Source organism: Nyctibius grandis, chromosome 5, assembly GCF_013368605.1.
Source record: "Nyctibius grandis isolate bNycGra1 chromosome 5, bNycGra1.pri, whole genome shotgun sequence".
In the NCBI taxonomy this organism is placed as follows: domain Eukaryota; kingdom Metazoa; phylum Chordata; class Aves; order Nyctibiiformes; family Nyctibiidae; genus Nyctibius; species Nyctibius grandis.
Window position 1 is genome coordinate 86,340,722 of NC_090662.1, and position 12,186 is coordinate 86,352,907.

General features: G+C 43.4%; 1 protein-coding gene across 2 annotated transcripts in view; it reads right to left on the reverse strand.

Moving 5' to 3' along the window:
- Nucleotides 1-12,186, reverse strand: part of BCAT1 (branched chain amino acid transaminase 1) — a 49,914-nt gene that overhangs the window by 13,130 nt on the left and 24,598 nt on the right. For both annotated transcript variants that reach the window (XM_068401088.1, XM_068401087.1), the window contains 2 exons: nucleotides 5,939-6,102; nucleotides 4,140-4,282 (listed from right to left, as the gene is read on the reverse strand). In XM_068401088.1, coding sequence (XP_068257189.1) covers nucleotides 4,140-4,282; nucleotides 5,939-6,102 — 307 coding nt within the window. The remainder of the gene's footprint in view (nucleotides 1-4,139; nucleotides 4,283-5,938; nucleotides 6,103-12,186) is intronic.

Consider the following 12,186-nt stretch of genomic DNA (forward strand, 5'->3'; position numbering starts at 1 on the left):
AATCAATAGTGCCATTCCCTAACCTATCCCAGACTCCTAAGTACAGCAGTGGTCTCTTCTTTCTCATACAGTCAAGAAAAATAGCTTTCCTTTTTTGCCGTTTATCTAGCATCACTCCTAATTTTGATGCCTGTCTGGTCCTAATTCTGGCAGAACTACCAAAAGAAGAGGACTTAAAAACTTTCCATGAGCCACAGGGCTCACCTGATCCTGAACACTGAAAATTCGATGTTCTGCATTTGTGGCCCTGTCATATACAAGTGCTCCCCTTTCTCCAACTGAAAATTTCAAATAATGTGGACCTTAATACCAAAGATTGTGACTACACATCAGATAATGTTCTCTATTCGGTGATTTTGCCACAGGTCTTGGCGAGGACCTGTTTAAGCTCAACAACGTGTATTAATTGATTTGAGCTAGTTTGAAAAGGTGCCAGGCCAAAGCAGCTGCCAAACAGCACTGAGCAAACAGGACATGGGAGTCTCAAAACGTTTCAGACAGCCTGCTCTGTAGAATTTTGTCATGTATACATATGATGCCTACCAGCCTGGGGCCACCCAAGGAACATCTGCTCCCCTGGTATCCGGCAGAGATGATAATGCTATACAACACTGCATGCCAAAAAGCTCATCGTCTCTGTGAATTCATGCCAAACCAGGCTCCATATGACATCAGTTTGTCCATCTCCAAAAAAAAACCAGACTGAGCTCACAGACTCCATTTGCTGTCTGAATTGTTTTGATGGGCTAGAAGCCTTAAAATGTATAGTAGCAAAAAATAGGGGAAAAGGCATTTGAAGGAAAATGTTTCTCTTTAGTTGACTACTGTTATTATTATAGTGGTAGCACTATCAGTTCAGTGCCCCACTACACCAGGTATGGTATAGGCATACTGTAAAAATAGAACTCCATCAGAGTGTCTAAAGGGATTTTTAAAATGACATTTTGCATATTACACAGCTTGAATTTTTACACACCTGTATTTATGAACATATAGCAGATAAGATTCCAAACATGGGATGCCTTCAGTACTAGTCACACTATAACAATGCTGAGAAATTCACCAAAATATATTTTACAGAAATGATAACAGATATCAAGTGAACTTCAGTGTCAAGGAGAACGCAGGAAACCCTGATTTCACTATTATTAATAGCTGACTTCCGCTTCCAGTTTGTTCTGGACCTTTCTGTTTCTTTCTCCTTATTTCCCTCAGGCTTTTCTTCTGTTCTTCCCTCATGCAATCACTCTCTCTTCACCTCTCTGTCAATTTACTTTCCTCAATTACTTTCCCTTCCTTTTCTTTGTCTGCCATCTCATTCATCTGCTGCTCTCCCCTCCATGCTATTGTTATGGCTTTCTATTACAGCAGAAGGTACGATCCTTATTTTGTTGGTGGTCTACTTGTACAAGATATTTCTGCAGCACAAATAATCCTCCACCTACAGAGCACTAAGCAAACTTACCTGATATTTTACCTGACTGTTCCAGAGAATCTTTTAACATACTTGATTTTTAATTTATATAAGCTGTTTTGAAGTGGGTACCATTAATCCCCATTTTAATAACAGCACAAAAATATTAAGTAATGCTTGAATGTTAAGGCATTGTCAATAACATTAAAGCTAGAAGTAGAGCCCAGATGGTTCCAAATCATTCTCGAGAAACTGAATTTTTGGAAAGTGCACACAGATTTCATAGTTAGCAACCTTCAGGTTGGACATATGTTTAAATTTTAAGGTTTTCCATAAAGTCAAGCCTATGTTCTAGGCAGAAGAACAGACATTATTAAAGGAAACAAATTTCAATGTTAACAGCCTCTTGGGATTGTTACATGCTCTGAAGAGGCAGGTGGAAGGGGCTGTAGGGTGACCAAAATTTTCGCTTCGTGAACATAAACCGTAAACAGTATTTGATGAATGAAATATCCCACTCCTGCATTTATGCGACAGCAGGGATCCAGATTTGGTCACATCATAAGCCTCAGCCAGAGCAGCAGCGGGCATAAAATAGCAGCACAGAGCAGGTCATGTTATTTTACCAGAGATTGAGTAGTTTCCTCCTCTACTCCCTCCTCGACGTTACAAACAAAACACTTTACTAGGCTCCTCCTGCGGCCCAAGACAACGTGCCGTCTTTAGTCACAGTACTGTAACTGAAAATATATAGCAAAGGCTTGCAAGAAAAGCCTACTGTCATTGGAAGCACAGATGTTCTTTAGTGTAGGCTTTACTGGGCTGGGTCTTTGAGTTGTTATACACCAAGGAGAGCAGATTACTCTGCAGTTACCCCTGAACACACAAAGAAGGGCATTTTCCTTTTGATGATGATCTGCAATTTCTGCCTCACTATTTTTATGTTAGATCCCTCTCTCAGCTGCAGAATTTGCATAACAAAACAAAATCACAGCCTAAGTAAGTATCCTTTGTGAAGTGACAGAACACAATGGCAAACACTTTTAAAATCACAATGTAAAGCCATAGGCAGGTATGTGATGACACACATTGGCAGCAAGAGTGATTCTCAATCAAAGATATCAGAAATTAAGCATTAATCAACACACCAGGAGACAGCAAAGTGCTCCAATGATGCTAATGACCATGTCATGTGAAATGGCAGGTTTGTCTGTATACAGTTAGCTTGGGTGCATGAATTACAAGTTGTTTGCTACAGCCACCTCACAATAGTACTATTCAGTAGTGCACTGGTAACACAGTGATTGGCAGATCTTTGGAACAGTACTGTGCTGCAGCTGGATAATTCCAGCATATTCCTGGTTTAAGTACAATGAGAACATTGAATTCTAATTGTGTTCCCCCTTCAGTGTCCTTTCCCTGGGCAGAATGAGCCAAAATCTATTTTCATATCTCTCCAGCAAAGTTACACAAGGCGTGAATTTGGCCATCTAGCTACACTGACAAATCTACTGCTGCTATAACAACAATAACAAAATTTCTCATATTTATAGTTCCATTCACAGGACTTCACAGACTCATTCAACACTGAGGGAGTATCATCCCTCTTCTTACAAAAGTGGTAAAGATTTTGCAGAACAAGTAATGAAACTGGAGATGGGAGTCAGGTAGCTGGATTCCCATTACCCTACACTATTCGAAGCACACTGCTGTCCTCACAGAATGCTGCCTCTGTACTGCAGCTGAGCACTGTCAGAAAAATGGCAATTTTCAAGGATACTCATGGCACTGTGACAAAATCAGAGTTTAAACTCTGGATCTGCTGCCATGAAACAATTCAACAACACTTAATTCTCATGGAGGGCCAGCACTCTTGGAAGTCAGGAGGTGTCCTTTTATTCACTTGCCTATACCTTGGCTCAGTCCTTTAAGGATCTAGAGTCATGTAGTCTTCCGAACCAGTTCTCGGGTGCAGCTGTCACTTCTCAAGGACTGAATACTTGCATGCTCAATGGGTGTTTTTGAGATGCCTAAATAGTTGGCTAGTTCTTAACTAGATAGTTTTCTAATCAGCATGTACTTTGCTCAGAGATGACTGTGGGTACAAAGAGGTAAAAATGGCTTCAAGAATGATGGTATATCTTGAAAGCATCATTTGAGCATTAATGATGTGGAAAGTTGACTGACATGTTTCTCTCTCTCTGCCTCCACTGGATACAACTTCAAATTCTTCAAAGAAAAGAGCCAAGTTCTTCATCAGTTGGATGCTGAAATACTTTTGGCTATGCTTCAGGAACATTCGACTTGCCAGAAAGTGATGATGGGAACCACTCATGCACAAAGCCACAGATTTTGAAGAGTTACACAGGCATAAGGTGTCTTTGTCTGCATTGTTTCTGACCCAACAGCTCCTTCAAGATCAAGCATGCTGCTAGAGCTGACAGCAAACCTGCAGTGTGACCTTGTGTATTGCTAGACTGAGCACGTGGACTGGCCCAACAGTTTAGTATGTTATCAGTAGGCAGTACTCACAGCTGCTCCAGAATCTCCTCTTTCACAATGGTACAACTAACAGTCACCTATCACTTTTCAGAAGAGAATAGGCATTTCGTTTGTTAAATCATCTTCATTAAAAAGCTTATGGTCTGCATTCTAATAATAACTTTGTGGAGTACAGTCCCAACTGTCTACTCTATTAAAGTTTTCATGTTTTGTGTTACTATACCTCCATCTTCATTTATCCAGTAGAGAAACAGATTCATTGTTCCAACTTCAGTTATTTGGTGATCTTCTCCATAGAGCCACAAAACCTGCTGGCAGCCTAACTCCAGGGCTTCTTGCTGGGCATAAATAGAAGAACCATAATTCCTTCCAGAAACAAAAAGAAAGAGCAAATGGTTATGAGTATCTGGTTGGATATTTTCTCATTTCTGTGCAAGTTTGTGTGCACATCTACCTTACGAGGAAGTGCTCTGCACAGTCACTGCTTGTCCCTGGAATATTTTCATTGGAAGTACTCTACTAGTATTTTATTAGATCATTAGTATCTACAACCTAAAAACTTTGAAGGGCTGAACAGCATCAACAGCTCAAACGTGTCCATCGAAAACGTCCTAAAAATACCTCTTATTCCATTTTCTCAACATTTGAATCATTGCAATTAGACACCTTAGGAAAGCATTTATATTTATTTAGCAGTTGGCATCCTGGAGAGAGAGCAACAATTCCCATGCAGCTCATGGTTTTAAAAAAGGCAAAACAAAGCCATCTACTTCATCTCATATATGTCAGATTAACAGATGAGTCATATATGTCAGATGAACCTCTTGGAACACAAAAACCACCAGAGGCGAGTTATTTCTTTCCTAGTAAAAGACATTCACAGAGTTAGTAGCTTCAGGAGCTGCAGATGGGCCTTGATGAATTCCGTATCCTTGAGGAGCAACTGTTTTCCTAAAATGCTGCCTACAGAGTGAACCTGACTGAATAGTATGTGTTTACTCTGCAGCTGCTTTGATGGGGGGGAAAAAAACCCCTTCACTTCTGATGTTCAACAACCATCAAGACCCAAAGTCAGCAGCTCCAAAGTGCTGACCACACTGGAGTTAAGTTCTTACCTCCAGGCACAAATCAAGTCAGTAGTGACTCCAGGCTATTCCTTTTTTCATGCTGACACATGAAGGATGCACAGGAAACAATTAATATATTTCTAAAACTAAGTAAAAACTCACAAACAAAGAGTAAAGGTCTCAGAACATCAGACTGAATGAAGAAAAGCTGTTTTCTTGCCCTTTGATTATTCTTACTAGCTCAGTTGAGCAGCACTAGACAACTACTAACTTCCTGCCTCGAAAAGAAACTCCAAGATAGAGACAATAAGCTTCGTTTAAACCAAACACCAAGGATGTATAATCGAGTCATTTATTTAGCCACATCCAAGTTGCTTGCTCCAGTCAAGTCCTAAGCAGCTTCACTCTACAAGTCAAGTACTTGGACATAAAGAATTATATTTCTAGCTAACTGGTGCTTTGGCCTACTTCAGCAGAAAACTGCCAGACTATGGTCAAGTCAATGCTGATAATTGTTTCATGCTTTCCCTTAAACACCCCAACTAACCACAGATTGCTTGTCAGGACAGTCTGCCAAGGAAGGAGGTCAGCAATCAATGCTGCTCACTGCCCAGTTGGCAGCAGGCCGCTATACTGAATGCTGCATCGCAGAAGTGATATATTTGGTGTCAACTTCTACAAGGGGAACAGCCAAAGCGTTACATGGACACCTTCCAGGTCCAGTTCCTCAGCTTGAGATGCTTCAGAATTGCCTCTGCAAATAGTCCACTTGGCTGTAATATCCAAACAAAGATATGCAACTGAATTGTATAAATAATATTTCCAAAGTACAATTTTGAAATCTTTGTTATAGTATATTGTTTGTTTAACTGCTACATTTAATATCTCTACTTCTGCTGGATTAGATACTTCACTAAAAACCAAATGTAGAAGATGCAGAACTATGTTTTCTTACCCTCCCAGTTTGCAGTCCCCCGTTCCTCCTTTCCAGGCTCTTATGTATTTTGGATCTGCCCATAAGGATATCGGATTAAAGCTTCCGCTTGCAAAGTAAGGGCCCACAGGGCTCAGTATGACATACAGTAGCGCTTTAGTTGGCTTCTTCACTCCAAGGGAAGGCTGAAAATAAGGAATGTAAACAGATCAAAAGTTACCGGTATACTTCACTCCAAACATCAGATGCGGCACAATTAGCTTCAGAAACACTGTTTTCAGAGGACCTGCAGCACGAGCATGCTTTTATCAGGACAATGCAAAGTGCTGCAATGAAGAGAAAATATTTATATAACTTCCCCTCCACCCAAGCAACATAACAACCCTAATTTTACATGCTCTTACTGCTCACTTACAGCTGTTTCATTTATCTATATATTATTCTAATCTTCTCAAATCGTTTCAAGCTTTTGAGAATTCAGAAATTAGCTTAACAAGATACTATATAACTATATGAATTAATCACAGCAGAAGCCTGCAAAGCCTTCTGGGGGGAGGAGCGGCAAGGGCCACTGCTAGTAATAACAACAGTGGAGGAACCACTGTCAGCTGCACTAGTGATGAGAATTAGCCAATGCCACTTAGAATTAGCATTGCTAGAGCTGAGTGCTGGCTCTGTGAATGACTGCGTGACAAGCTAAAATGATTTGCCTGCTGGAAATGGTTCACACAACAGCACAGGAAATAATCTGGAACGTATAACTTCTTTTCGCCCCCTCCTTTCTGAGAGATGGCTTCTCACACTTCAAGTCATCACCATCAATACTTAAAGGTGGAGGTGAAAAGTCTGGCACTGGTCAAAGTCTGAATTCTGTGGTAGGAGACTGCTTAACTATATGATTCTTTGCAAAGCTCAGGACTGACAGAATCACAGAATGACTGAGGTTAGAAGGCACCTCTGGAGATCACCTTGTCCGACCTGCCTGCTCAAGCAGGGCTACGTACAGCTGTGTCCTGGTTTGGCCTAAACCAGGCTGATTTTCCTTTCAGTGATTTTTACTTTCAGCTAAGTCTCCTCTAAGTAACTGCACTTTCTGAAACTAACTGCATGTTTTGCAGACAGTCTCTGCTTCCAGGACTGATAACACTCGAAGTTTGTAGTTATCGCTGAGGCACCGGTAGGGATCTTGTGCAGAAAGGCTCTTGCTGTACTTGTTCTTGAGAGAAACCAAGGTCACTGCTGAATTCCTCACTGCTTATGAGTGAAGAGCCGAAGGGGGGTCGCAGCTGCAGGGGGGAGCAGACAGGGCAGGTGACCCAAAATTGACCAACGAGGGTATTGCATCCCATACACGTCATTCTCAGTATAAAGCGGGGGGATCACGAGGGTCTCGCTCTCTTTCTGCTATGGCCGGTGTCCAAGGAGGACTCCGACTGTTTTCCTGCTGCCCCCGATTCCGATCCGTGCATCCCTGAATCCAGCTCTCGACCGTCGCTAGGCCCAGCCTGGGCCTTCCCGGAGCCTGCCCTGCAGTGCCGGTGGTGACGTTGCCAACATCGGGGGAGCTCGATCTTGGCTTTGTATATATATTTGTATATATTTGTATATATTTGATTATTCCAATATTATTATTATACTCTTTTTCATTAGTATAGGTTTATTAAAACTGTTTTAACTTTCCAACCCGTAAGTCTCTCTCCCTTTTCCCTTTCCCTTTCCCTTTGGGTTGGGGTGGGGAGGGTTAACAGAAAGCGTCTGCCACCAGGTTAATAGCCGGCCCAGCTTTAAACCGTGACAGATTTATTGGAGCCCAACGTGGGGCTCGAGAGAAGCTCCAACAGGTTACTCTGATAAGTTGAATCCTGGCTCTGGTGGGAGGAGACCTGGAGAGCTCAGCTGAGAGAGTATCAGATTTCTTCCTTTGAGATTTACGAGGGGTTGGAAATTAAAACAGATAGTGAAGATGCTGATGTCATTTTTGAATGCTGTGTTATCTCGTCTTTTTATGGAGTTTCTTTCACAGTTGAGTATTGCAATGATGCCTTACCTGCTGTGGGCACTGTGTTACTGCTTGCTTCTTATGAATGTTTACATGCAGTTTAGCAGTGGGCGCTGGTCGAAATGTATTGTTTTGATATGGGGTTTGATACTGATTTATGCTGTGATAAACTGGGCAGTTACTATTCCGATCTCTTATCTCTATGACACAATGATGGGCAGCTTTAATCGCGAATCAGTAGCAGCGACTTCATCTGCACGGTCCAGGCGTCCTTTAGCTGATTCTGTTAATGATTACACTTCCAGTTTTACTTCAGGAAATAGTACCTTCTCCTTTTCTGCCAAGCTGATTCCACTATATTTTGCGAAATTAGGATGGTGCTGTCTAGGTGGCATGTTTTTATTTTCGGTTGTCGTGAATGTGTTTCTGATGTGGGATAAGATTAAATATCGGTGCAGGGACAGGTGTAGGTGTTGTGCAGCAACCTCAGATCCTACAGCGTGTGCTGCCGCTACAGCCACTAAATCCACTGAAACCTCGGCAGCCTGCACCACAGCTGCTACACCCCCCAAGATGGCCACTGCAGCTACTCAGACTCTAACGAGTCTCAGCACTCCCACGACAGCCACTGCATCTACTCAGACCCCAGCATCTAACGAATCTGTACCAATTGCTGCTGTAACCAGGAAGAAATACCAAAAGAAATCAGCTTGTGAAGAGGAGGATGATGACTCAGAGCCTTCTAAGGCAGAGCCATCATATGACCCAGGTGAGGGCCCTTCTCAGGCAGAGTTAGGGCCTGACACAGATGGGGGTTTCCTCGATCGTCCTTTTAAAGCAGACCCATCACAGAAGAAAGGTCCTTCTAAAGCAGAACTATCACAAGAGGAGGACTCGGATGTAGAGATAACCTACCACTCCTTATCCCTGAAGGACCTGAGAAATATAAGGAAAGACTTCAGCCGTTATGACGGTGAACCTATTATTACCTGGTTGCTCCGATGCTGGGATAATGGGGCAGATAGCATGCAATTAGATGGCAGAGAAGCCAGACAGTTGGGATCCCTGTCCAGAGATGGTGGTATTGATAAGGGGCTCACAAGAAAGTCAAACACTATCAGTCTCTGGAGGCGACTCTTGTCAGCTGTAAAGAGCAGGTATCCCTATAAAGATGATGTTATGAGTCACCTAAGCAAATGGACCACTATAGAAAAAAGTATTAACTACCTTAGAGAACTGGCTGTGCAAGAGATTATTTATAGACACCCACGGGAAGTTGTAGATCCTGTAGATCCTGATGAAGTGGAATGCAACCGATCCATGTTCCGGAAGGTTGTGAAGAGTGCTCCACCGGCATATACCCACACATTGTCAATATTAGTATGGGGAGAAGATGATATGGCACGTTCTACTGTGGGTAAAATGGCTAACTGTATGCGACCGTATGAAGATAGTATTTCTTCCCCACTGCAGGCACGCATCTCGGCTGTGGAAAAACTAACTAAGGAAAACAAGGACGCATTTAAACAACTGTCAGACAAACTGTCCAGGATCGAGAATAAACTTGACTCTCTACCTACACAGGCGCGTGTTGCAGCTGTTAGGAGAAAACGCTCTCCTACAGGACCAGCTCAAAGGAAACGGAACACATCACGAGGTATCCTGTGGTTTGCCCTGCGTGGTTATGGGGAGGACATGAGCAGATGGCATGGACAACCTACCAGTACCCTACAGGCACGAGTACGTGAGTTGCAAGCTAAAAGAAATACCAGAGAGAATTTTTCTAGGAGGATGGCTGCTCCAGTTACCAGTGAGCAGGACCCCAGTCAGGGTAGATGGGCCTCAAATTCCTTTTTCCCAAGTGTGAATAGGAGAAATGAAGGTCCAGTCCCTGTGAGCAGCACGAATCCATTTCTTAATTAGGGGGGCCCTGCCTCCAGTCAGGTGGAGGAGAGGGACAACTGAGTTTATTGGACTGTGTATATTCAATGGCCTGGCACATCAAAACCACAAAGGTATGGAGCTTTGGTAGACACTGGTGCACAGTGCACCCTAATGCCATCGGATCATAAAGGGGCAGAACCTATCAGTATTTCAGGAGTAACAGGAGGATCTCAAGTGTTATCTGTATTGGAGGCCGAAGTGAGCCTAACTAAAAATGAATGGAAAAAGCACCCCATTGTGACTGGCCCAGATGCTCCGTGCATCCTTGGCATAGACTACCTCAAGAGAGGGTATTTTAAGGACCCAAAAGGCTATAGATGGGCCTTTGGTATAGCAGCTGTAGAGACTGAGGACATTAAACAGCTGTCTACCTTGCCTGGCCTCTCAGAGGATCCTTCTGTTGTGGGGTTGCTGAAAGTTGAAGAACAACAGGTGCCAATTGCTACTGCCACGGTGCACCAACGACAATATCGCACCAGTCGAGACTCCCTGATCCCCATTCATAAACTGATTAGAAAATCAAGGAGTGATTGGCAAGACTCGCTCACCCTTTAATAGTCCTATATGGCCAGTGCGAAAGTCTGATGGAGAATGGAGATTAACTGTGGACTATCGTGGCCTAAATGAAGTTACGCCACCACTGAGTGCTGCTGTGCCAGACATGCTAGAACTTCAATACGAACTGGAGTCAAAGGCAGCCAAGTGGTACGCCACCATAGACATTGCTAATGCATTTTTCTCTATTCCTTTGGCACCAAAGTGCAGGCCACAGTTTGCTTTTACCTGGAAAGGTATCCAGTATACCTGGAATCGACTGCCCCAGGGGTGGAAACACAGTCCTACTATTTGCCATGGACTGATCCAGACTGCACTAGAAACGGGTGGAGCTCCAGAACATTTGCAATACATTGATGACATCATTGTGTGGGGTGATACAGCAGCAGAAGTTTTTGAAAAAGGGGAGAAAATAATCCAAATTCTTCTGAAAGCTGGTTTTGCCACAAAAAGAGGCAAGGTCAAGGGACCTGCCCGGGAGATCCAGTTTTTAGGGATTAAATGGCAAGATGGGCGTCGTCAGATCCTGATAGAGGTGATCAACAAAATAACAGCTATGTCCCCACCAACTAACAAAAAGGAAACACAAGCCTTCTTAGGCGTTGTGGGTTTCTGGAGAATGCATATTCCAGATTACAGCCAGATTGTACGCCCTCTTTATCAAGTGACCAGAAAGAAGAATGATTTTCAGTGGGGCCCTGAACAACGACAGGCTTTTGAACAGATTAAACAAGAGATTGTGCATGCAGTAGCTCTTGGACCAGTCTGTACGGGACAAGATGTTAAAAATGTGCTCTACACCTCAGCTGGGGACAATGGTCCTACCTGGAGCCTCTGGCAGAAAGTACCAGGGGAGACTCGAGGTCGACCCCTAGGATTTTGGAGTCGAGGATACAAGGGTTCTGAGGCCAATTACACCCCAACTGAAAAAGAGATACTGGCAGCATATGAAGGAGTTAGAGCTGCTTCAGAGGTAATTGGTACTGAAGCACAACTTCTCCTGGCACCTCGATTACCAGTACTAGGCTGGATGTTCAAGGGTAAGGTTCCCACTACCCATCATGCAACTGATGCTACATGGAGTAAATGGATTGCATTAATTACACAGAGGGCTCGAATAGGAAACCCTAATCGCCCAGGAATCTTAGAAGTGATCATGGACTGGCCAGAAGCCAAAGACTTCGGAATGCCACCAGAAAAGGAGGTGATACATGCTGAAGAAGCCGCACCACATAATGAACTACCAGAGGATGAGAAGCAGTATGTCCTGTTCACCGATGGATCCTGCCGTCTTGTAGGAAAGCATCGGAAGTGGAAAGCTGCTGTATGGAGTCCCATACGACGAGTCACAGAAGCCACAGAAGGACAAGGTGAATCAAGTCAATTTGCAGAGGTAAAAGCCATCCAGCTGGCTTTAGACATTGCTGAACGAGAAAAGTGGCCAAGGCTGTATCTTTATACTGACTCATGGATGGTGGCAAATGCCTTGTGGGGGTGGTTAAAGCAGTGGAAGCGAAGCAACTGGCAGCGTAAAGGTAAACCTATTTGGGCTGCTGAATTGTGGCAAGATATTGCTGCTCGGCTAGAGAAACTAGTCGTGAAGGTACGACATGTAGATGCTCACGTACCTAAAAGTCGGGCAACTGAGGAACATCGAAACAACCAACAAGTGGATCAAGCTGCTAAAGTGTTCCAAATAGATTTGGACAGGGAACATAAAGGTGAACTATTTTTAGCTCGGTGGGCTCATGACACTTCAGGTCATCAAGGA